Source organism: Clupea harengus, chromosome 23 (genome assembly GCF_900700415.2).
Source record: "Clupea harengus chromosome 23, Ch_v2.0.2, whole genome shotgun sequence".
In the NCBI taxonomy this organism is placed as follows: domain Eukaryota; kingdom Metazoa; phylum Chordata; class Actinopteri; order Clupeiformes; family Clupeidae; genus Clupea; species Clupea harengus.
Genome location: NC_045174.1, coordinates 1,996,731 through 2,022,447, shown reverse-complemented (window position 1 = coordinate 2,022,447; position 25,717 = coordinate 1,996,731). Strand labels below are relative to the sequence as shown.

The window sequence follows — 25,717 nt, the reverse complement described above, 5'->3', positions numbered from 1 at the left end:
CTATTTTATGGCTTACAGTTTTCAGATTCAGTCATGTTTTCATCAAAAAAATCTTGCCAATGTATTTGATGTCTGCACAACGTAAGCTACAATAGCCTACGACATTATTTGGGGAAATGTCATCTTGTGGTCATCATTTTGGCTGAGTCACTGATTAAAAACAGTAATCGGAGAAAAGGTGATCAAACCACATGATAGCCTCCTACTTCTTGCCACTAAGTGTAACTCCTATTTCATCAAAGGTCGGCTTCTGACGTTATAAACTACGTGTTTTGCGTAGGATACCGCATGACTCTAGTCGAGCCCGCAGTTAGGAAGTGGCTTTCAAACAGGTTCGTTGGGTAAGTGTTTACATTGAATTAATTACTCTGCTCTTTAAGTTAATTTATAATGAAATTATCGATAATCAGATGAACCGAAGTAACAACCCTGAAGTATTCTCGAAGTGTTGCACAAGGTTTTGGTAAAACGTGTGAGCCTTAGTCTTGTCATATAAAGTTTCAGGGACAATAACAAAGTCTCGTTTCCTTGCATACTTGCATACATATGTAACACTTGGGAGTTATATTAGGGCGTCTGCGCAAATTGGTCCATATTTCGCCACGCAACATTCTAGAACATGTAATGTTACCTGCTTACTAACACAATATGACACATTTGTTACAGTTTCCCATGTCTATGTTGAGTGTTTAACTGATGCCACATTGTGTTAGCACGCATAACGATGTTTGCTGAGTAGTAGACTGCTTAAATGGTTTTAGAAATAACCTTTGAAAATTGGATGATTCCTTATGAACGGATATGCCTTACGCAAACACACAGGCTATACAATTATCACAGTATTAGATATCCTATTCAAGAGAGGTGTGACCCTTGAAATGTACATACAGGAGTATTGAACACAGCAATACAAGTCAATGTGGACCTCCAACTGAAAAACAAAATGGTTTATTCAGACAGAATGCTGGTTAATATCACTGAAGAAAGTAGGAATTAGGCCTTGTTTGGATATATTACAATATTGTTCAAAATAACAGTCATGAGTTGTTTGCCCATTTGAGGCCTCCGTTCCACCAAATAATGCTTCAGAACAGTGATAGCTTTCAAAAATGAGTGAATCTGAACAAACAGCTTTTATGTGAAAATTATCTTGATACAAATTACCATAAAAGACACCCACTGGCGCTCATGGGACAGTTAAGTGCTGTGACTTAGTTTGATATTTAGTGTTTGACTTTAAGTCTGTTTTGTGTGCCTTCTGTCTCACAGGGTGAAATGGAGTGGTTAGTATTGTGCATCTGCTTCCTTTTCTGTGGCCTATCTCATAGTAAGCCACATGCATTCAAGGACAAGAAAGGAGTTGACCCAGAAGTCAACATGAACATTGTAAGTATTACAAAAGCTATTAGGTAATTTACTGTCATTATTTAGCATTAGTGAATATTTGTTGCTAAATATCTCATACTTTTATAGAGATATGTAGTTTTCATGTACTTATAAAATGTGTAATGGTATTGACAAAAGGAGGGAAAGAGCAACATAATGATTGTATAACAACAATATAACCATTAGGATACTTATAAACACAGAAGCAAGCAGTTTCATTTCCCATTTTGGGAGGTTCACGTGAGAGCTGAATCACAGAGGCAGATATGTACTGTGTTGCAAACACTGAACTTTGCTCCCATTGCCTGCATGTTAGGATCCAGCATGCCTCATGATAAGAGTGGGTGTGCATTGAGTTCATGTCACCCAGAGAAGTGCTATTTGAGTAGGCCTATATGAACAAATACATTTACGTATGTGTCAGCAATCAGGTCTCAGGGTATTTTTAAAGGTTACCGAGTTTGGACCTCATGCAAACGTCACGAGACACAGAAGACCTGACACAAAAATATCAACAATTTGTTGTTGAACGGTCACTTCGGCACTGCAGACCATTGCAGATACAGATTCAGATGTTCAGATTAGGTTAGTCAGTCCCTCTTCATTTAAATGTTCTTAGACGCTTTGTGCTTAAGCCATTCATTAATTAAAGGTTTAGTACAGTGTACTTCACATGTAAGTACAGATGTCACTCATGTCATCTCTAACCCTCATCCAAATCCTATCCACCATTGAAATGGCATGTTTCCTATCTAAGAAATATATTACATTTGATTGACGAACATGGTAACACACGATAGTTTAACAGGTCTCTAGTTATTATATATAGCATTTCAGTGAAAACACTATTTAAAGCAAAGGAAAAGATAACATTTCTTTTAGCGCTGTATTTGTTTTAAACTAACCCTAACCCTAAACACACACTCTCTCCTGTAAGATTTCAGAAGTGTTAATGGATGTCGTCAGGTTTTGTTGTCAAGATAGCCAACCTCAGTGGTAGTTGAAATGCTTGACAGGGCTGTTGATAAAGCAGACTTTTAACCACCAGAAAAGCACACAAGATAAGCACAACGTTTGTGGTTTTATATGCTCTCGGTATAATCCAATAATTTGGGCATTCAGTGGGTATTTGAAGAGGGAGGTAGATTAAAAACAATGATATCATCATGATAATACTCCTGTAAGCAGTCAGTTTAAAAAGCTGTGTGAAAGCAGGCTACCTATGACCATATAACCCCTTCACTTTAGCCCTGCCACTTAGTCATACTAGATGTGTTTGGTTGCTGTTCTTGCTATATTGCAGTGGTTCCATAACTTCTCATGGCAGCTTCCATCTTTGACAATGAGAAATACCACAGTGTTAAGAATGAGATGATCATATAGCCAATTACCTGTTTTTAATAATAAAACAAAACAAAAAACAGATGCCCATCAGCTTTTGCATAGATTTTCTTACACATATTTTCTACATTTGAACAGCTAACATCAGTTAAACCGAAATATTCTTTCAGTTAAACACTTTTTAAATGTATTTGATCAGAGCTTTTGTTTAAAACGAATATGGTTTTATGATTGGCTGTGTATCTTTCTGTGGCTGTGTGCTCTTTTGATTGGTTCATGTTAGGGGCATGTCCGTTGTATTAATAATTAGGCTAGCTATCCCATCTAACATATAGGCTGAACGGTAAACCTTGTCCATATTGTATAATTCTTATTATTAAAGTAGGCTTTGAACTCTTCACCAAATACGTTAGTTACAGGCTGCTATGCTGGAAGTATATGGCAGTAGTTGGTTGCTCAGGGTTCTTGTTCGTTTTTTTTTTTGCTCTCAACGTGCACCGTCCTTGCTATAACTCTGTGTCCCCCGTCCCCGTCCCCGTCCCACACACACACACACACTATGGGAAACACTGCCTTACTGGCTTGTGACACATTGGCTCATACAGACAGTGGGAAGGAAAGGAAGAGAGAGAGAGAGAAAGAAAGAGCATGATAGAAGAACAAATAGGTAAGACCTAGAAACCCTGCCTCCTTCTGCTTCCTACACCCTTGGACCTTTCTCTCTCTCTCTCCCATGTCTCTCTCTCTCGCTCTCTCTCCTTGTCTTTCTCTCTCTCTCTCTGTCCTTGTCTTTCTCTTTCTCTCTCCCCTATGTCTCTCTCTCGCTCTCTCTCTCTCCCCCCTCTCTCCTCTCATCCCCTCCACTGCTAATGTGTATTGAGGCAGCAGCGGATTTATCCTTAAGTGGCATCCACCACAGTGTGCCGACTGGCAGCCCAGGGGGTAGAGCCAAACTGTCTTTAATTATGCATGGAAGAGATTGCATGGCAGCGCTGGAACCAACAAGCTTGCACATTTCCCTTTGAAGTTTCTGATTTGAATTTATATTGTACTGAAGGTGGCGGCAGTGGTGGTGGTGTGTGTGTATGTGTGTATGTCTGTAAGGGGGAGGCAGTGTGTATGTGTGTGTTTGTGTCTGTGTGTGTCTGTGTGTAAGGGGGAGGCAGTGTGTGTGTATGTGTGTGTGTGTGTGTGTGTGTGTGTGTGTGTGTGTGTGTGTGTGTGTGTGTATGTGTCTATGTGTAAGGTGGAGGCAGTGTCTATATGTGTTTGGTGTGTGTGTGTGAGGGGGGAGGGTTGTTGTGAGTCAGTTAAATCCAGCTGAAATAAATGTATTCTCAAAGGCATGCACCACTAATGGTTCGGTGGCAGGATGAAAGGCGAGGTGTAGCTTCTTGTTTTAAATGCAGTTCCAACCAGTACAGCATTTAATTCATTGGTGTTATTTTAAGCGGGGGGCCAAGGACACACACAGGCCTGGTTACATTCAAAGAGTCTGCACGCACAGAACTACAGTTTTGGACACACTGAAAAGGCAACAGTATTACTTAGTATAGACACTACTATATTTCAGTTTTCAGAAGATTGAATAATAAATCCAATAATTGATGAGGGTTATGGCCGATAGTATTGAATCTGATATTCATGATAGTGTTTGCGTTGATCTCAACAAAGTGTGATAATAAATACTTTAATTTTATTTCCTTCCTCCTTCAGCTTTTGCTGGTCTCAATGGACACTGTGCTATATTTCAGTTTTCAGAAGATTGAATAATAAATCCAATAATTGATGAGGGTTATGGCCGATAATATTGAATCTGATATTCATGATAGTGTTTGCGTTGATCTCAACAGAGTGTAATAATAAAAGACTTTTATTTTATTTCCTTCTCTTTCTCTCCCCCCCCCCCCCACACACACACACACACACACACCCTCTCAGAGTGAGATTGTTAGACACTGGGGCTTCCCTGCTGAGGAGTACGAGGTGGTCACTGAAGATGGCTACATCCTGAGTGTCAACCGGATCCCACACGGCATCCACAGCAAAAAAGGAGACGGTATGTTTATGCATGCATGAGACTGTGTGTGTGTGTGCGTTTTAGGTTGGTTCCGAATGTGTGTGTATGTGTTTGTGCACAGAATGTGTGTATGTGTAAATATTTGGACGGTCTCTTGTGTTTTTAGACGGTGTTTTAGTGTGTGTATGAGCAGCGAGTGAAAAGGGTATTGAGGTGAATGTGTGTGTATGTGATTTGTCTGTGTGAGGACCTCATTAGCATGAATAGTTAATGGTGGAGCTGTTAGTGCTGCACTGATGCTGTCACTGGAAAGAAAGAGATCTCACCTCCATCCTCTGATCAAGTCTAAAGTGTGCTGGCGCGTGTGTGTGTGTGTGTGTGTGTGTGTGTGTGTTGTGTGTGTGTGTGTGTGTGTTGTGTGTGTGTGTGTCTGTGTGTGTGTGTGTCTGTGTGTCTGTGTGTGTGTGTGTGTGTGTGTGTGTGTGTGTGTGTGTGTGTGTGTGTGTGTAGCATTGCCAGCTCACAGACGAGCCAACACACTCAGACTCATGCACAGGCTCGGCAGATGATGGTCTGACAGAGATGCTACGTTTCACTCTGTCTGTGCTGACACTCCGTGTTAAATGCCTGCCCTGTAAGACCAGTTCTTTCAAAGGCTATTTACAGTATATTTAAAGTATGTATAGAGGTTTTGTGATTTAATCAATCCAGAATCAGGACAAAGAATGGAAGGAAGGATTTAGATACATCAAGCTGATGCTGATTTAAAGAATATTACCTAATATTTGTGAGTAACATTAGGTGTCATGCATGTAGATGGAACCAAGAGGAAAGTTCCTGTAGTGTAGTTGGGAGAGAATTTGTGAAAAATGATATTTTTGGAGCGTGAGTAGTATCTGTCAGTGATTGTGAAATGCAGCACACTAACAGCTAGCCTGGGTTCATGGTCTGATGGTATGGAAAACCTGCAATGGGCGCGAGGAGCAAACCATGAACAGAACACAACTTGAGGGGGTTGCACAAGAGGAGTGACCTCGCACGACCTCCGACTCACACTGTGTTGTCATGCCGATGGCAAAGGAGAAATGACAGTTGTTGCGCATAAAGACTTGGGTTGGCTTGATTCCACGTTCTTCCTTCTCTCCTTTCTCTTCTCCTTTTTTCTTCATTTCATTCCTTTGTTTTTCATCTTTTTTTTCTGCATTGTGGTGAGTGCAAGCAGCATCCCACACATGACCTTTGTCACTGGGTGGAATATGGCCATCCTCTTCCATGCTACAGTTCCTAGTCCATTTCACTCGAAAAAGTCTAGAACCCAGAACTCGGAACTCGCAAATCCACCTTGGCCCGGACTCAGAGATTCCATCTCAGGTTTAGACGATGAGATCGCTGGTCCAAGCTTTCTCCTCACTTGGATCTCCCAGTTTCCAAGTACTCAAGTTACCTGGAACATAGCCTGTAATGAGCAGGCACAAGTGACTTCATACTTGCCATAGCGGGACTAAAGGTCTGTTAGAGAATATCTCGGAGGCATTAAAGTAAAGGTCAATGTTGCAATTACAATTAATCAAAGTTAAAGAATGGTAGGTTCTATACATTTATACCATCATGCATAGATTATAATTATGCTCAGGTGTGAGGTTGTGCAAGTGTGATCTATCTGTGCTGAAGACACTGGTAGAGGTGAATGCAGTGTTTATTGTCTTTTTGTGGTCTACATTTAGGTTTGTAAAGCTGTGTGCAGTCATTTTGTCTATCAGTCTTTTGGATGGTTGACTTTTCAGTACTATAGAAACATTAGGGTGCTTCATGAAGGCAAATAGACCTGAATATTGAATATATCTTGATTGAAGCGAGTTGTGGGGTTTGACTACCAATCAACCCCATAACTGTAGTCCTGCCTTCAACAGTGGCAGTGTTGCCTCAATGCATATTCAGCGTCCTTGGTTAGCGCAGAAGGAAACAGATAATGGTTTAGGAGCTGTGTGGGTGTTTGAAATCATGAACTGAACTGATTTGAGGTTGATAGCATATGAGAAGTGACACAGTGTTTAAGAATCACACGCGTACGTTGCGTTGCATTGATTGATTGATTGAAAGAGGGGACCTGTCAAGTGGACAACACAAGCAACTGGATCAATATCCTCAGCTTCAACAGCCCTCGTCTCTCTGTTCTTATGTTTCATTCATGGTCATTTGGCTAGAGGTGAGGGGACTGGAGGGGAGAAGCTGTCCGGTTGCTTCACCCTCCTTCTCCAGGTGCTGTGTGTGAGTGGAGATGCCCACAGGAGTCTGGTGCCTTGTCTCTGGGTCATTTTAGATGAACGGGAGAACACCATGTCCTTATTACAGTGTGTACTTACCCTTAATACTAATCCTAAGTGATAAATAATACTATGTACTCATCTTTGTACAATATAACATGTTACTCACCCTGACTAAACCTAACCCTAACCATAGCCTTATACACCTTGCCATAGCATGTACTAATATAAAGAACACAGTGTACTCATTAATTAGTTAAGCAAGAAGTACTTACTACTTAAGCATACTTGATATGACATGGAGCTGAATCTTTTCCCCTCTGGCTCGGCTGCTCTTTGCTCCGGGGGAGGGTTGTTCTATTAGCCAGTCTCCCATGGCGTGTGCCAGCATCTCTCTCAGTTATGGTAATGGGGATCTTTCCAGGTCGGCACGGTGCACTTCCAATGACCCTGAGAGTTTATGCAAACGGTAAAATTATCAGTGTTATGTTGCCCGGGTTGTTATGGAGATTGGGTCTTTTAATATGCTGCTTCATCAGTCAGACAAGGGATTTAGCATCAACAAGAGAGAGAGAGAGAGAGAGAGGGTGTGTGTGTGTGTGTGTGTGTGTGTGTGTGTGTGTGTGTGTGTGTGTGTGCTTATGTGTTTGTTTGTGTTTGTGTATGTGTGTGTGTGTGTATGTATGCCTGTACGTAGAGGCTTGTGTGGGTTTCAATGGGCCAGTAAGTGTGTTCTGATATTTGATGAATAAATAAAGAATCATCAAGCTGTTTTTCATACAGTTTTGTACTATTTCTGTGTGTGTGTGTGTGTGTGTGTGTGTGTGTAGAGAAGATGGATTTGTGTCTCTGTCTGTAGGCATGTATATGTATGTGTATACGTACCTGTGTGTGTGTGTGAGAGAGAGAGAAAATGTGTATGCATGTGTGGAGGCTTGCTGACGTGCTGGATTTCTTTAGTTATACACAGGAAAAGATGTTAATGTCCTTGTGCTATTAGTTGGGGACTTCCCACAGCGACCTCTAATTGCCACACGCAAGTGCTCATACACAACAACCTAGCCTAAGTATTATAACAATACAGTGCACTACAACCATCATACCGATACTTATAAGTACTTAACAACAACATCAACAAAGATGCCTTCATGAGCATTACACTGGGGTTGTCAAGTGGGAACCTTCCTTCATTAGTGCTGTGTTGAATTAGGCCCATGACACCTCCAGAAGGCTCAACAGTGGTGCCTGGCAGATGCATATCATTTCCTGCTGTTCCACTTCTACCAGTCTCTCAGGATGAACTCTGCACACACACACACACACACACACACACACACACACACACACACACACACACACACACACACACACACACACACACACACACTCACACACACACTCAAACACTCAATGAGGCAATCATACCTTGGTTTCAGCGTGGTACACACTCTGACTTTGAATTGTCTGTGTTCCTATTTTCCTAGTTGGTGTTCGTGTTCTCTGAGTCTAATAAAGAACACACTCAATCTAAAGAAAGGAAAAATGTAGTCACAGACATCACAGACACATTCCGTCTCAGACTACATATCCCATGAGCAGTCACACAATCGACAGTGGAAGAATGGAGTAGTTATGGCTTAAGTCTAAAATCTCACCTCCATCCTCTGATCAAGTCTAAAGTGTGCTGGCGCGTGTGTGTGTGTGTGTGTGTGTGTGTGTGTGTGTGTGTGTTTGTGTGTGTGTGTGTGTTTGAAGAACAAGAATGATTGATACAAAGGGAAACAGTCTTGTCAGACAATAGTGTGCTAGCGCTACACTGAGCCTTGGCTCACTTCCTGTTTCTAACTCACATGGATTACAAAGGACCCCCGAAAGAAAGACAAGGCAGGCGAGCAATAAGTGCGCCCAGAACAATCCTCCTTCTTTAGCACCTGACTGCTGCAGCAGGTGCTCCCTCTGCTGGTCAGTATTAGCCATTGCAATTACAAATGAAACATTACATCATCTGAAATGTTGGTGTGGTTGGACACCTGATATAAATACAGGAGACAGTCAGGAGTTAGCCATGGCTGTCTGTATACAGATTGTTTTCTCCTACGAAATTCATCCATTTATTATATATTTTGTATATTAACAACAGATCTTCTGTTGCTGATAATGACAGGAATGAGTCATAGTCCCACATGTGATGTTATTACTGACTATGCCTATCCTATGTAATGCAAGCACAGTGTCTGTTTAAAAAGAGGGGTTACTGGGTGTCAAACAAAGTGTCCACTGTGATCCCTGACATTTGATTAAATCATCAAAAATCTCCACATTTTCCTTTTGAGTTTGCTGCTCCAGTGCATGTTGCTACAGTGACCCAGAGAGTTCAAACCACTATTCGAAGTGTTCTCACTCAACCATTGTGAGGCTCACTCAGGAATTGATATATTTTCTTTATACCCTTTTTATTTTCTCTGATTGATATATTTCATTGAAATCCTGATTTCTCTGATGACACGATTCATATCATCCCTCTGAAAGCTACATCTCCTCTGACACCTCTAACATGTGTCCTATGATTCCTCCAAGATCCCAGGCCAGTGGTGTTCCTGCAGCACGGGCTGCTGGCCGCAGGCAGTAACTGGGTGACCAACCTGCCCAACACCAGCCTGGGATTCACGCTGGCCGAGGCAGGCTTCGACGTGTGGATGGGCAACAGCCGGGGCAACACTTGGTCCAACAAGCATGTTAGTCTCACTACTGACCAGGACGAATTCTGGGAATTCAGGTATGGCTATGCAGTTCACTTACACTTACACACACACACACACACACACAAGCACACATACAAATACACACATTCTTAATGTGTAAACAACTGCCAAGATCCCAAATACAGTGGTATCATAAAATTCTAGACGTTAATTGTTGTAATTGTGTTTACATCTGTTAACATAATTGTCTTACCACATTAACACACCTCTGATATGTGATCCAGTGAAAGACCTCCAATTAACAGAATCCATTTCCTGTGGAAACACTAAAGATGAAAGCTTAATACTAGTTATACTATACTTATTATTAGGGGGGCTTAATGTAGGCAAATCACAATTAAATAATCTCTTTCTGTTTTTTTTTTAATTGTGCTTGTCTAGCTACGATGAGATGGCCAAGAAAGATCTTCCTGCGGTCATCAACTTCATCACCAAGTTCACTGGACAGGAACAGATCTTTTATGTTGGCCACTCTCAGGGAACGACAATCGGTAATTATTGCCATTAAAATATGCATTTTCATTTTCTGTAAATACCATTTTTACACCAGTTATACTTAGAATTACATTCAGCTTCGCACACAAACACATACAACCTGAAACAAGAAAGCAGTATTCAAGTAGTGCTTGGAAATACTAAAAAAGAGCTTGTGAAAGTGATTTTTGAATGCCATTTACCAAGAACACTGCACTCCTAAACTAAACTAGACAAAACTTTTCCTTTGCAAAACTCATCTCCCTGGAGCTTCTTGAGTCCTATCCTGCTTTGGGCAGCGGGTTTCAGTGTCATGGCGCTAGGCTCTCTAATCTGCCCGTACCGCAGACCATCTTCACAATGACTGAGTCTGAGTTCCTCCTCTCTAATGTCCCTCTTCTAATCATCTCTCTCATTGTCTGGAGCCTGTGTGGCCGTGTGTGGCCTTGCACTGATTAGCTTTCATGTCCCCGTGTGCCTCAGGGACATATTGGTACTCCCCCATTGTTTACGAGCCATAATATTTTAAGATCTTAATATGGGCTTTGATCTATGTTTTTGCTTTTTGTAAAGCTTGAGTCTGCATTTGAAATACTGTACACAGAGGTTGAATAAAACATATTCATATATAGTTAGAAACTGAATCAATATGAAACCTGTATTTGCGTCCATCTTGTAGGGACTTAGTTGATTTCCGTGGGCAGGAATAGATGAACTGTGACATGTTGTTGCCATTATGTTCTGCCTAGCCTTCATTGCGTTCTCCACCATGCCTGAGCTGGCGAGTAAAATCAAGATGTTCTTTGCTCTGGCTCCTGTGGCCACGGTGGCGTTCACTGACAGCCCCATGACCAAGCTGTCCATCTTCCCAGAGTTCCTCATTTGGGTGAGTGACATGTCAACTGTGTGTTTCTCTCTGTCTCTCTTTCTGTGTGTGTGTGTGTGTGTGTGTGTGTGTGTGTGTGTGTGTGTGTGTGTGTGTGTGTGTGTGTGTGTGTGTGTGTGTGTGAATGTGTTCTCTCTGAAACTGTAAGTGCGTAAGTCTCAGTCCTGTAGTCCGTGAAAAATCAGTGCACCTCTAAGTATCTGTAAAGGCCTGGGCCTCGTGCAACAAGTAGGGTCGTATATGTGCTGTGGTATCATTGCCTGGTAGGTTGTGTTCAGCATGGTGATCAGTGCTCAGTTTGCAAATGCTGATGTCAGTTTCATTTAGTGTCCATTTCATGCTTCATTTTTCATTTTCAAGTGAAGTTTTTGTCATGACAGTAGAAGAACAATACTGATTCATGTCAACGCTTTGCTTGGATTTTTGCAGGATATCTTTGGCCGCAAAGACTTCTTCCCTCAGAACGACCTCATCAAGTTCTTTGCGACCAAGTTTTGCAGTAAGCAGCCGCTCAGCGTTCTGTGTGGAAACATATTCTTCCTGCTCTGCGGCTTCGACGAGAATAATCTCAACATGGTACGGGGTAGAGCCCAGTCTCTCATTGAACCGTTGTTATTCATCTTGAAACATGCCAAGAAGGCACTCCTAATATTAGCATGTGGTCAAAATATCTTCACGCAGGGATCAGTCTTGGATCAACAAGTCCATGTGACTGTCAGCACTTTTCATACTCTCGTCTGAATTATTGTGTTTTCATGTGTTTTTCATTTCTTTAGACACGGACACCAGTGTACACAACCCACTGTCCTGCTGGAACCTCAGTGCAAAACATGATCCACTGGTCCCAGGTAAACAACACAAGTTAAATTGCCAAAGATAAGTAAGTGTCATGGCATTTTGTGGCATCGAGTAGAGAGTTTAATAATATTTTGGTGCCTACATTATTCAACTAGTGTTGCCAGTGCTTTTAAATTTATTTCACTGAATTCTTGTATGTCATAAGGTGTATTTCATGAACTGTGCAACTTTCCATGAAGACACACAAAGGATAATGTGCTAATAACGTCTCATGGAAAAACATCGGCCATTTGATGGAACCTCCATGCCACATAAGAGTCTGTGACGCATGACGTACAGATCTACTCCGCCAGTCCTGAACAGCGGCATGTAGAAGCGCAGTGCTGAGACCCCCTCTACAGCACGACACACTTCCCTATACGGAACTGGGGCACACAATGGGTGCGTTAGTAATAGGCCCACTCAGAGCGCTCCGAGCATACTCCGGCACTTTGAAGCCGAGCAGCGTAAATTCGGAATGCCATTGGAACTGTCATTCGGGGTTTTTTTCCGGAGTGTCACACTTTCAGAACGTTCAGAGTGCACTCTGGGCACTCCAGCTGAAGAGACAGAGTGAGAGAGTGAGAGAGTGAGAGAGTGACAGTGTGACGTCAGTCTAACTGGAAAGATTGGCAGAGGGTGTTTTGGGATAGTATTACTGCAACGTACTTATCAGCGAGTAACAGATGATAATTAGTCATTCAAGAAAATCGCATAAATAGTGTTCATCATCCTCACTGTCATCAAGCTCTTGAATTAAACATAAACCCAATTTCAACACGGCTGTTTGGGTTGTGTCCATTTTCAGAGTGCCAGATTGAATTTACGAATAACCCAATGCTCCCAAAGTCTGCATGTTTGTGCACACACACTCTTTCACACGCACACACACACACACACACACACACACACACACACACACACACACACACACACACACACACACACTGTCTCTCTCTTTCTCTCTTTCACACACACACACACCCACGCACACACACACTGTCTCTCTCTTTCCCTCTCACACTCACTCACACACACATTGTCTCTCTCTTTCCCTCTCACTCTCACACACACACTCACACACACACACACCCACACTGTCCCTCTCTCTCTTTCTCTCTCTCACACACACACACACACACACACACAGACACACTGTCTCTTTCTCTCCCTCTCTCTCTCTCTCTCTCTCTCTCTCTCTCTCATACACACACACACACACACACACACACTGTCTCAGTGATAAGCTCCAGACTGCAGACGCGCTCCTTTTCTGTTCCCTCACCCACCCCATGCTGTTACCCAGTGTTCTCGGCAGGCATGCCCTGGCTGAGCGCTTTGATGCTTTTTTCCCCATCATTTTTCTATTTCTTCTCTTTCTTCTCTTTCTTCTCTTTCTCCCGAGACTGTTTGGTCCTCTTGAGGTTAAACCCAGAGCGCATCCCCTACGACAGCCACAGTCCGCACAGAAACTGGCAACCTCAAAATGTAATACCCTTCGTTTCCAAGCTGTGACAAGATAAGGAGTTATTATCCTGCCAACAGTTTGGACACTGCGTGCTTTTGAGCCCTCCCCCAATTCACAATGCAAGCATGAAGAGTGACACATCAGTTTATAAATAATAGTTGAGTGGGTGTCTCTTTCAATCAGGGTAGCACCATACGCTTCCTCTTTTATTAAACCCCGGTGTGCTTGTTTCCACTGCAGCTTCTGTTCGAATTGGGAAGATCCATCAAGGCTAGGCGTAAAGACATTACTAATTTGGCTAGTGAAAAAGCACTGCATCACGCAATCTCTGTCATGCACAGAGAACTTTCGCAATCACAGTATGGTGTATAAAAAAGGGCCTGGGGCATACAGTGACTTGGCAGGTTGAGTATATCATTGCCAGCACACTGGAAAGACAGGAAGAGTAGCATGTGGTGTTCTGTGCTGTATATGGTCTCACATTCTCAATGGGATTTTGGAGCAACCTGGAACCCTGCCTTTTATTCCATTTTTGGGTTGATTTCTTTTTCTCAGATTTAAGGGATGTAATTATGTTTTTTTTATTTTTTTAAGTAATGGTACAAAGTACTGACAGTACTTGTGTGTGTACACGTGTGTGATTGTGTTGGCATGTGTGTGTATGTGTGTGATTGTGTGGGCATGTGTGTTGAATAAAAAGAGCTTTGTAAAGCATATGACACTAAAGGATCCCACCTCTGATTCATATCCATAGGGTGTGAAAGGTGGGCAGCTGATGGCTTATGACTATGGCAAAAAAGGAAACATGGTACACTATAACCAGGTAAGCCCATTTCAACCATCCCACTCTACAGTCAAAGGCTACAATTTGATCAGTACCATTTTTAATAGGTTCACAATCACATCACAGTAATCATGTAGCCATGTAGTGTTAAGTTCACTAACAGTTACCAGTCAGCCATTTACCAAAACAAATAATTGTCGTAGGATGTGTTTCCAGGAACCAAAGACCATGGTAATTAATAGAACATTAAATGAGGATAAGTACTAAGGATAGTAGTTGAGTAAGTATAAGAAGCAAGTACTTATTTTCTCTTGCCTGCAGACCACCCCACCTCACTACAATGTCCAGGACATGAAGGTGCCCACGGCCCTCTGGTCCGGCGGCCACGACACCCTCGCCGACCCGAAGGACGTGGACATTCTCCTCACACAGATCCCCAACCTGGTCTTTCACCGCAACATCCCGCACTGGGAGCACCTGGACTTCATCTGGGGGCTGGACGCGCCGCAGGAGATGTTCGGCGACATGATCAAACTCATGAGGCAGAATCTGTGAAGAGCCACTGGGTCTCCTCTCTCTTTCACGTCTCTTTTAGAAAAATACTTGTTAGGGCCACTGTCAAGCTGATCGGCCGCTGTGCTGAGGAACTTGTCCAAAGGCACTGTGACGTTAAACGTTAGCGTGTATCTCTGTTTGTTTTTACACTTTTGAATGACCTCAGGTTTGAAGTTTGGAAGCATTACTCGAAAGGGAAGGATGTAGGATATCCACTATGTCAGGGAGATTTGTTTTATGTGTGAGTGTTTCCCTGTTATACAAACTCGGCTCATGTTAAATGTCCGTCTGTCTGTTCATTCCTTGTCTGAGCCACTATATCCTGCAGCTGGTGAAAGTGCAGTGGGAGGTTTAAAAGCTACGTCCTTCAGTCTGAGTTAAGATGGTAGCCATTCTTGCCTTACCCCCTTTTTCTCTCAGAAATGCACTTTGACCGTCCAAGTTAGCATTACATGATGCTCTGTTGCATCTGATATACTGTAGCTAATGATTACTTTTTATTTCTTTTTAACCACTACCATAGGAATATAACAGATTAATAGCTGATGCCGTTTGCTACCTCTGTTGGCCCGGGCTTTTAGCAACTTTTTACATTTTTACTTTCCATGTACACTCTATACAGTTCTAATGTTTGATGCACTGACCAAAAGGCTGCATTATACTCTCATGTTAATTCCAAACATTTGATTAAAATGCTGATCAATGCTGTCTCATTTCACCAACAGTGTTTACTCATGACTTTAATAAACATTTACTCAAAGTCATTTGAAGTCTGAAAACATTCTTTATTGAGGCTCAAGACATACGACATATAGCAACCCAATTCAACCCTAGAATTTACATACACTGAACGCTTCCCTCTAAGCAGAATTGGTTATAAAATAAATAGAAATTATTTACAAGGTGCAAAAGCAATTGGGTCAATATTGCAACATTACCCCTGTCATTTTTGTGATGCAAAACTAAAATTATGGAGAAAAAAAACCAATGTGTATTATACTGTGCTTAAAAAACACAGTAGAAACTTGAAAATGAAAAACAGTGTAAAAGCAATTCTGTGCAGCACAACACTTGCAAACTGTGAAATACTAATCAAATGTGAGGTGAAAGAACCAACATTTATGTGACATTCCTTGCAACAGTTGATGTGCCAAAGAACTTTAGCATTTCTTAACATTCCGGTTGTCCTGGTGGGGTATTCCAAGTATGTGGTTTAGTGACAAATCTGGATGAATTAAAATGAAGCCACAGGGCTCTTCTATTTGGAGGTTTACCACTTACTCAGAGTTAATTTACCCAGGTTTGTAAAAGTCTCATAATGGCCCTCTTTCTCTGGGAAATCTTGACTTCCTTTCAACCTGATTTCTTCATCATTGCAATAATCTTCTTAAACTTTAGCCTCTGTGCGATATCCAGTGGAGTTTCACCCTTCTGTTAGGTCACAGGAAATTAAAGCATTACCAAATAACCCTGACACTTAAGAGAAGCATAAGCAATCACTGTCAACATTACGGCAATTTTTTAGGCCTTGTTTACAAATAGACAAACTCTTAAAACCGTAACTATGATTCAAATAAAATCATTCCGCAGCCATCATATGACTATGACATCATGGCTGAGTTCCATGAAGAGCCTCAGAAGTAGATTAGGTGCTGATGGCTTGTGAGATACCAGAAGAATTCAGTCAACAAATCAGTAAACACACAGATGAACCGTTTCAACATGACTTACGTTGTTCTTGATTGAAACATCTGCATGTTTTTCGAGTAACAATGGCACAATTCCCTGGCTTTTTCTCTGGCAGGCATAGTGAAGGGCTGTGTTGCCTTTCTGTAAGACAAAAGCTGACATTCAGCTACACTTGCATGCATTAACAAATCAGTTCCACCTCTCATTTTCTTTAGTATAGAAAAGCAGATTCCAGATTTGGCCGAGATCCATGCAAGTATCCTCTGGAATCTGGTGAATTTGGTGAGAATAGGTTAGGTTAGGGGGTAGGTACAATGAAGTGAAAATGTTCTCGTCATTGAAAGGAGTATGTGGACTAACAACGTGAAATGCACTTTTCTGCCACGGTGTTCAAACATGTTCAAAAGAAAAATATAGTTAGAGGTGATTATATGTATGAAAAAACAACTCACGTAATCTGCAGCATTAACCTCCACTTTGCTGCTCAAAACCAGTTTAATTAAATTCTCATTCTTCCTCTGCTTCTCAATCTGGTTGGGTCAAAGAGATCATAGGGACACATTAGCACACTATGTAAGTAGGCTAAACACATATGTACAATCACATGAATACCTATCCACAAGCTGCAAACCTAAACTGACATTTGGAAAGATGCTTTACCAATATTAGGTATCCGATTAACAGAATGGGCATGAGTATGGCAATCATGAGGTAATCCAGAAAGGAGAAGGTTCTTTTGGCTGCATAGTGTAAACATGTCCTCTGTTTCTGTGTAGACAAAAGACAGACATGTTTGTCAAAACAACAGACACACTCCGTGGCTGGAACTTCCAGAATGATGCCAACTTCTAGAATGCTAATCAATACGTTCTAAAGGAGTTCACAAGGCACAATGGCTGGGGGTCACATTCGGCACTGTCAGTCTGTGAATCACAAGAAGACTCATTCACAACCCAACTGACTCTCGGTTGCTTTCAGAAAGGTTCCCGCTGGATGGGAACTTAATGGCAATAGTGCAGCCAAATGGCTTTTTTGGCTCGGTAGACCTTGGCTGGTGGCCGAGTCATAATTTAATTTTGGACATAGGAGAATAACAGATGCAGACACACACACACAATACACATACTCTTCAAGTCAAATCATAGCATGAAACAGAGAATTATCAAATATGATACTCAAAATCTCATTTTCTTTCAACTTATGACACTGAAAATTCAACAACAGTATGTGAAATTCTGAGACGCCCAGACAACCTAAGGTGAACTACCTTGTTCCGTACGGAAACATCGGCATTTAGGTCCATCAGGTACTTCACCGTGTGATGGTTTCCCCGTCTACACGCAGCAATGATGGGTGTATCTCCTGAGGCCTCATCGTGGACGTTCAGGCTTTTATGGTTATCCCTGAAGAGGCGGTATACTTCATGGACATCACTGTCGTAGGCAGCCTGGCACATGGGCTGTGGCATTGGGACACATGTTAGTTCATTTCAGTTAGACAAACAACTAATACTAAGACTCAAACCTGGGTTCTTGTGGGCACTAGACATGTTTATGGGACGGGACGCCAATGCTATCCCTGCACTACAGCTTCCCCTAAACCAAGTAATTCAAAGGATAATAACATACGTGATGTTAATATATCTGATTTATGACTGACAATCTGTGACAAAGGACAAACCAACAGGAAAAGTTGCTCAACCAGTCTGGCCACATTTGTAGGTATCTAATGCAACACACCCGTTTTAAACACCTGCTGCACTTCAGACTGAAGCTTGAACACAGCTCTTTATAGGATGAATATATTCCAGTCATATCATCTTTTGCCCTGCTAGTCACCTGGGAATATGATATTTTTCTGTACTACTGTCCATTTAGGTTAGCCTATCAGGTTTATGTTTGACTTGACATAGCCTAATTACACCAAAATATGTGACGTCAATGTGAAGAGGTGGAGAATATCTGGGTATAATTCTGAGTTGTGCAATGGAAAACATCATGTCATCATGTCTCTTCTTGCACAGTACTGCACACAATATTGTCCGCAGATGACGAAACAGTCTGAATGGTTCCGAAACAGTTTACTCTCTGTGCTTCAGCAGAAACTGGGTTTAACACAGTTCCAGAGATACAAGGATGTCACTACCAACGGCCTAGTGAATTAAACTATGGTAACTCGGACTAATGTTTGTATTCAAATCCAAGAAAAATCTGAATGGTGGAACAAAAATAGAGAGATTTTCACAATGGCTGCTAATCAAGGCTAGGTTTAAATAGGAACTGAGCAACAGAAGAATCATCCTGCTTGATTGACAGATTACACCAGGAATGTCGTTCAACAGCAACTAACCTTTTAGTCTTGCCATCACACAGAGTCAACAGCAAAAACAAACATGAACGTTCTTAAAAATGAAGACAAATAAGGCGTCGGGGCCCATTTGGTAGTGTGTTCTTTGTTTGAAGACAAAACCCCTCCTGGGAAAGACTGATAACTTACTTGTCATATACCACTTACATAGCCAGTAGTATACAATAACCACATTAGTCTAAACAAACTATTACTAGTCTAAACCGTAGAACACCACGTAACGTGGATAACCATAACCCTATGGTAAATACGTTAGGTTTAAACAGTACCTCAGAATATAATATTCCCATGCCTTCTCAGTCGTCGTGACGTATCCTGGTTAACTGAAAACACCTGACTCGAATTTCCCCCTTCTCCAGCTTTCTAAAAGTCTTGACACTTAAAATGACGATTCGGAGATCGTAATTTTCACCCAGCAGAACAAGTAAAGGTTTTGGGAGTGCCCTTAATCACTTCAGTGAGTTTGATTTTTTGTTCAGTCGTCGCTTCATCATGTAGCCACGGCCTAAGCATCAGCGCGAAAAAATCTGACAGAGGCCTGCGTGTCTAAACAAGCGGAAGCCGGTTGAGCAATCGCCTCAGGTAAAATGGAACACTGAACACACTTCCTCGATGGAGTTTGGGAGGAGAGATTTGAGAATTGAACTATTTGGCCTCATATGCGGTCTTGTGACAATGTCAGTGGTCAAGAAATCGGCCTGGGGGCCTGACCATGAAGATGTGTCTCTTTATAAAAGACATTTTCCAGTCGTTTTTCCCCAGTCTGGTATTAAGTAGTAGGCCCTATATTTAAAAACATGTCACAACTAGATGCAAAGATTACAAGAAATGTGACACACACAGTGAGTCTCCTTTTGGGTATAGATTCATAGGCCTATGTCTGTAATAAGGTCTGGACTGTGGTCAGTGTTGAACTCACCACGTTAAGGATGCCTCCATACAATAAGACTATATTGATGGACGATCAAACCCTGTCATTCAGTTGTGTAATAAAATCGTGTTGGGGTTTGCGCGCCATCTACTGAATATTTAGATGAAATTGCACTCAGCCTCATCTAAGCTTACAGCCGAGCCATAGCCAACATCAGGCTGTAGCCTTGGCTATAGCGCTAAAATTCAGGGTTGGATTGCGCGCTGCTTTCCACGAATGTACCACCAAAACATGACTAAATTAACGTATTATCGAATGCATTTTTAACGCCGCTAATTGTCTTGAAAAACACAAGGATGAAGAAACAACTGGCCCTTAAAGCTATTGCTCCACTGCCTCGATCAGGCAAGGATTGTTTCACTTTGTCCACGTACATTACGCTTAGATACCATGGCCTGCTGTATAAGAACCTATCATCTCCTTGTTCATCAAATGCAAGCCTCTCTTTTTAATAAAAGTAAGCAGTGTACAGTTTTATTCGAGGGCAGTGGTGCGTGTGACATGCTAACTACAGTAGGTTACGTTGACCAGTGTCATTCTGGAGTGGTTTCATCCCCACCCCCTTCAGCTGTCACATTGTAATAACTGCTGCTACAGCCGCCTCAGCGTTGATTTGACTGCGGAGCTTTACGAACCATCTCCTGCGGTCCTTATAGGATATCTGGTTTGAAAGACAGCTTTCAGCCATTTTTATCACCGGTAAACTTTCGTTGAGCCCCGAAAACGTGTCTCATTCTAAATAATGGGTTTTATGAAGTGACAAAGAAGCATAAACAAAAGGCAAAAAACGCGAGGTTTGGATATAAAAGAGCACTGCCTTGTATTGACGCCAGGTTTCTGTTTTTGCACTGAATTCTAGCATGTGCTACGTGTGACGACAAGGATGCGCGGAGCATGGGACCAGCAGCAGCCCGGGTGAATAACTGGTAGGCTAAACCTCTCCAAAATATTGCATGTTTTGATTTTGTAATTTTTTAAGAATGAAAGTAAATTATGTTTGATGGTGTTCTTACCCGATGCGGAAATAGAGATTCCTTGAATCTTGCATTCCCAGGCGATGTGGCTTTGGTCGCTGTCGCACTTTTGAGGAGCATAGCATAAGCTACGACGGAATCTAGGCTACTATAGTCTGCCTTTAAAAGATTATTATCTTTAACACGCAGATGTTGATTAAAGAACGACGAGGGGAGAAGTGAGCTTGCGAATTGCTCCTTGTGTTACTCTGAATTTGGATAGAAGAGAACGTAGTGTAGAATAAACATCTGGATCAATCAGTTTGACAGCTAAAATCGCCAGCAGTTACTTGAAATATTGTTTCTTAGCACAACTACCAAGGTTACGGGCCAGGCATACCGAGCAAATCGTACAAGTGTTTCACACTAGACAACTAGATTTGACTGTTTTTCCCGTTTAGTCGGTTAGTACTACTCAGAATCTTTTTATGTCGGTTTCTTTTCGGTGAGAGGGAAGTGAAATCGCTACGCCACACAACTTTCACTGAAGCGGTACTTTATCTGCCATATCACCTGTGTGGAAACAAGATGCATGAATGTGTATTTTGTTCATTAACAAAATGAATAGAATGATGAAATTACCAATTATCACAGTTCAATACCAGTGTATATTATGATGGGCCAGATTTTCATCGTAGGTTATTTAAGGAAATGGGGAAAGAAGGTATTATGAATAGTCGTGTGGTCCTAGCTCAGATTCCTAGAGGTCAATTAGTTAACTTCTCCTTTGGCAATAGTTAGACATGAAAAACAAGTAACTTTTCCCCTGCGCTCTTAAAATTCAGGTTGGGGGACATTTTTACTCACATTCTTCCATTATTAGGCCATTACAAAAGGCTTTGTTGGAACACACAAAACAGTTCCAGTTTTCACATTGCTTGCTTTCTCCTTTTTATATTTTTTGCTTGTGGATTGAGCCTGAATATTTTATGGCATAGCTAGTGATTTTGAAGGCATACAAATAACAGGCACTTAAGAGTGCCTGGTGAGTCAGCAAGCATTGCGTTTCAGATCTCCACAGATGAAGCTGATGACGATTAAACTGAAATGTCCATGAAGGCTGGATTGAACAAAACGTTATTTTACTAAAGAATAGAGGTTGTTTGTGAGCAACGTTGACTCCGTGGGTCAGGGACGACGAATCTCCCACTTTTACCTCCTCTGTGTCTAGTGTGTTCTCCGTTGAGGTTCTCTGCACCCTCCCACACAGAACAACAGGGGACGCGTTGTCTACCTCAAGACTCGCATTATGAAGCTCGCACTCCAATATGCCCCCCCCCCCCCCCACACACACACACACACGCACACACACACTTCTCCCAGGAGATTGATAGATGACTAATGCTTATTATAACCAAGATTTCCTTGAACCACGAAGGCATGCTTTCTGTGCAGGAGTCATTGATTATTTGGTTGTTCGTGTCCGTCAAGAACTAGAGTTGATGCTGTGGAGAGACTCTCATGTTTTCTTTGTTTTCTTTGTTTTCTGCTGGTGTGTGCGTGTATGTCATGTCTCTTTGGTTTTGTGTGGCTCTGAACCCCTGCGAACCTCAGGGCCATGCAAGCTTGAGGGGCTCTCAAGGTTTAGTGTGTGATTTCTACAAAAAACAAGATAAAAAAAGAGGCTGTTGAAGCTCCCTCACCAGTCACCTCACCGCTGCCCAAGTGACCAATAGGCTGCAGCACACCTGGGAGAGAGAAGCTGCTGTCATTTAATGAACCCCCCTCTTCATTCAGTTTGAGAGCAGCCAAAGATTGAATAATGGCAAACCAGACTTAAGTGACACAAATGGTAGTTGTTTGTTCTCCCCCTGCTGTTGCTTTTCAGGTGAATCAGACAGATGTGCAAAACATTTTCTTTTCTTTTTTTCCCTATTGGACTTTTATCCAAGAGACTGGAGCTGGTTACCATGGTTATCATAGCCGCGTTCTTCTTTTACTTAACCTGCCATCCTGAAAAATTCTCCTGACCCGGAAGTCATGCAAAATACTAATAACGTACTTTACATTTATTTGACATACTTCTGATCTTTATCAAATTTAAATGAGCTATTTCCCTGCTATTTGCATGGGATTTGTTCACTTGCAGAAAAGTGCCGTACCCTTGGGTCGAAATCCTGCCCAGCTCACAGCAGCGATGGTGTGGTGTTAAGTTCACACCATGCACCTATTTTTTACAGTACATCTGTTGCACGTTGCCATAGCAGCCTTGCGTGCGAATGTACCAGACATCCAGCTACATTTATCCAATGCTTGCACACGCCTCCCAAACCCAGAGTCAGACACCAAAGAGAATATTTGTCTAATGGTCACTCCATCAAATGCTCTGGAGTAAAAAAAAAAAGAAAAGAAAAGAAAACGACCAAGGACCTTTCTTTTTTTCTTTTCCCTTCTCTTTTCACAGTTCCAAGATATTCTATGACTCACCATATTTTTTCTGCATGGTTACAAGCTGACATAGCAACTGGAGCTCCGAGAATTTTTGGAATACTCCGCAACAGGCTTCACGATTCAGGAAAAAAACACAAAACAGTAGTGATTAACAGTGATTAACACGGATCTCCAGGAGCCTCCCTGGGAGCACAAAAACTAGTCAACAGATTAGCAACAAGTCATGTTGGCGCTCTGGGGTGAATGCCCACACCGCATGGTCAGTAGGGTGAGACACAGCCTCACGGGTGCAGGTGCTTGAACGGACGCAGCGGTGACGTACAGAAACACTTAGATGACTTATTGCCCTTCGGAAAGGGGAGCCTATCGATCCGGGCCTACATTATGCCCCACATTATCTCAGCTCAAGTGTCTCTCTCTTGCTCTCTCTCTATCCCCCTCACTATCCCACTATCCCCCTCTCTCTCTATCCCCCTCTCCCTCTATCCCCCTCTCCCTCTCCTCTCCTCTCCCCCCGCAGTGAGCCAGAGTCTGGGGGGGCGACAGATGGACACGTTGGGAAGACTGGAGCCTGCTGTCAGCCTTCCTGCTAGAGACACCATGGAGCAAAGCTTCAGCTTCAGCACGCTGGTGAGTGGAACCCCCCCCCCCCACCTTCACTCTATCTCACCACTCACCGATCAGCACTTGTGGTCATGGTCACACATACAGCCACACAGTCACGCATGTAGGATACAAGGACAATAACACACACACACACACACACACACACACACACACACACACACACATATTGAAAACCACCACGCTTTGATGAGTAATCAGAGGATTGACATCACACATTGCTGCCCGCCTCCCTCACACCTACACACACACACACACACACTCATTCATATAAGTTCACATACACACTACACACACACACACACACTCACATACGTTTACTTTGGTGAAGCTTAATCCTCTTTGATATTTAGTCAGGATGAGTGATGTGTGTGTGTGTGTGTGTGTGTGTGTGTGTGTGTGTGTTTGGGGGGCAGGGGGGCAGGAGAGCTCGTTATCCTCTGAGTCACTGTCATTAGCATTTTCAATGCAGCTGCTGTGTCATTCACATCCCTCCCTTCCTGAAGTGGGAGGGGGGGAGGGAACGAGGGAACGGATGTGAGTTCCTTTCTGCCCTCCATCCTTCCATCTATGCATCTATCCCCTCCCTCCCTCCCTTCTCTTCCTCCCTCCCTCCTCTTCCTCATAAATAGATAATTATTAGACAAAGGATGCGTTATCACCATCATTAACTGCTGCCTCGGAGGAAACCGTGTGTGATTCCTTGGCAGTCCTGCTATAGAAATACACAGAGTTAAAAAAAAAGAAAAGAAAAAATGTGTTTGCAAAAAGGAAAGAAAAAAACAAATTTGGCTCCCTGGTTTTACAGATTCTGCCTGCTGTCGTGTGAGTGTGAGAGCTGTCTCCGCAGGGCTCTTCTCCAGTTTGCCGGAAGGCTCTGGAATTTTGATAAGATTCTGCCGTTCCTTGGTAACCCGTGTGAAAGAGGGCCACTGTTTGGTCATTAGTATGGGCCAAGGGTGGCCGGCAAGTGGAGGCCGGTTAGCTTCTGCCTTCCGGTCACTCCGCTCCTTCGCTCTTTCTCTCTTTTGCATCTTTTCCACTCCCTCTCTCTCGCTCCCTTTCTCTCTATTCCTCTCTCTCTCTCGCTCTCTCTCTCTCTCCCTCTCTCCCAACCCCCTCTCTCTAAAACACACACAACAAATGCACCCACACCCACACTCACACGCACACAATTGCTCTCTGTCTTTGAGGGAGCATAACTGTGTGTTTTGTGGTAGTGCATGTGTAGATAGTCTCTGTGGTCTACATGTAAATCTCCTAGTTTCCCTGCGCTGTGTGTGTGTGTGTGTGTGCGTGCGTGCGTGCGTGCGTGCGTGCGTGCGTGTGTGTGTGTGTGTGTGTGCGTGCGTGCGTGCGTGCGTGCGTGCGTGCGTGCGTGCGTGCGTGCGTGCGTGCGTGCGTGCGTGCGTGCGTGCGTGTGTGTGCATATATTTGCATGCAAGTTTTCTCTCCCACACCTGGCTCTATGGCCTCTGAGCATTAAGGAATAGAGAGCAGAGCAGAGCAGAGTAGAGTAGAATAGAGTAGGACAGGGTAGAGTAGAGTAGAGTAGAGTAGAGTAGAGAAGAGAAGGACAGGGTGAGTAGAGTAGAGTAGAGAAGAGCAGGGCAGGGCAGGTTGCAGGCATGCTGAATGCTGAATGCTGAATGCTGAATGCTGAGTGCTGAGTGCTGAATGCTGAATGCTGGCCTTAGTCAGGTGACGCCTCAAGGCCAACACTGCTGCTGCTGGGCTGATGAGGCCAAATGCTGATGGGGTGGTGATGTCACATCTCTGCCACCCCCTTGGGTCCCCCCTTTCTCTCTGACACTCTCACTCTCACTCTCACCCTCACCCTCTCTCTCTCTCTTTCACTCTCTCTTTCTGCTGTTCTCTCTCCCACACACATATTCCGTCTTCCTGTTTTTTTCTTTCTCTTCCTT

At 42.8% G+C, this 25,717-nt stretch overlaps 3 protein-coding genes across 9 annotated transcripts in view; 2 read left to right on the top strand and 1 right to left on the bottom strand.

The window, feature by feature from the left end:
- The first annotated feature begins 251 nt into the window (after positions 1-251).
- lipf (lipase, gastric) lies at positions 252-15,541 on the top strand. Of its 2 annotated transcripts, none has more exons than XM_012820013.3 (10): positions 252-341; positions 1,270-1,386; positions 4,669-4,786; positions 9,589-9,787; positions 10,155-10,264; positions 10,997-11,133; positions 11,563-11,709; positions 11,910-11,981; positions 14,193-14,261; positions 14,544-15,541. In XM_012820013.3, the coding sequence occupies exons 2-10, from the start codon at positions 1,276-1,278 to the stop codon at positions 14,775-14,777; spliced, it is 1,197 nt and encodes a 398-aa protein (XP_012675467.2). In that variant the 5' UTR covers positions 252-341; positions 1,270-1,275; the 3' UTR covers positions 14,778-15,541. The 2 variants fall into 2 exon arrangements, with proteins under 2 accessions (XP_012675467.2, XP_031416760.1); XM_031560900.2 differs by having other exon boundaries at positions 271-332.
- On the bottom strand, positions 15,542-21,223 carry ankrd22 (ankyrin repeat domain 22). 4 transcript variants are annotated; one of them, XM_031560901.2, is made up of 6 exons: positions 20,778-21,223; positions 17,734-17,925; positions 17,127-17,234; positions 16,919-16,996; positions 16,509-16,607; positions 15,542-16,208 (listed from the first exon to the last, which is right to left on the bottom strand). In XM_031560901.2, the coding sequence occupies exons 1-6, from the start codon at positions 20,856-20,858 to the stop codon at positions 16,131-16,133; spliced, it is 636 nt and encodes a 211-aa protein (XP_031416761.1). In that variant the 5' UTR covers positions 20,859-21,223; the 3' UTR covers positions 15,542-16,130. The 4 variants fall into 4 exon arrangements, with proteins under 4 accessions (XP_031416761.1, XP_012675479.1, XP_031416763.1 ...); XM_012820025.3 differs by lacking the exon at positions 20,778-21,223 and adding an exon at positions 19,103-19,235; XM_031560903.2 differs by lacking the exon at positions 20,778-21,223 and adding an exon at positions 18,963-19,076.
- Positions 19,317-25,717, top strand: part of stambpl1 (STAM binding protein-like 1) — a 24,478-nt gene continuing 18,077 nt past the window's right edge. The window contains exons 1-3 of one of the 3 annotated variants that reach the window (XM_031560897.2): positions 19,317-19,415; positions 20,624-20,690; positions 23,689-23,798. In XM_031560897.2, the coding sequence (XP_031416757.1) occupies positions 23,715-23,798 (84 nt within the window). In that variant the 5' untranslated portion in view covers positions 19,317-19,415; positions 20,624-20,690; positions 23,689-23,714. Of the gene's footprint in view, positions 19,416-19,933; positions 20,691-23,688; positions 23,799-25,717 lie in introns of those variants that run through there. The other 2 variants (XM_031560898.2, XM_031560899.2) reach the window with 2 other exon arrangements.

Coding starts and splice junctions, on each gene's coding strand:
- ankrd22 (XM_031560901.2), bottom strand. CDS start 20,858: ATGCTCCTCAAAAGTGCGACAGCGACCAAAGCCACATCGCCTGGGAAT. Junction 17,926..20,777: donor AATCTCTATTTCCGCATCGG/GTAAGAACACCA, acceptor CCAATGCCACAG/CCCATGTGCCAGGCTGCCTA. Junction 17,235..17,733: donor ATGTTTCCGTACGGAACAAG/GTAGTTCACCTT, acceptor TTGTCTACACAG/AAACAGAGGACATGTTTACA.
- lipf (XM_012820013.3), top strand. CDS start 1,276: ATGGAGTGGTTAGTATTGTGCATCTGCTTCCTTTTCTGTGGCCTATCT. Junction 9,788..10,154: donor GACGAATTCTGGGAATTCAG/GTATGGCTATGC, acceptor GTGCTTGTCTAG/CTACGATGAGATGGCCAAGA. Junction 11,710..11,909: donor ACGAGAATAATCTCAACATG/GTACGGGGTAGA, acceptor TCATTTCTTTAG/ACACGGACACCAGTGTACAC.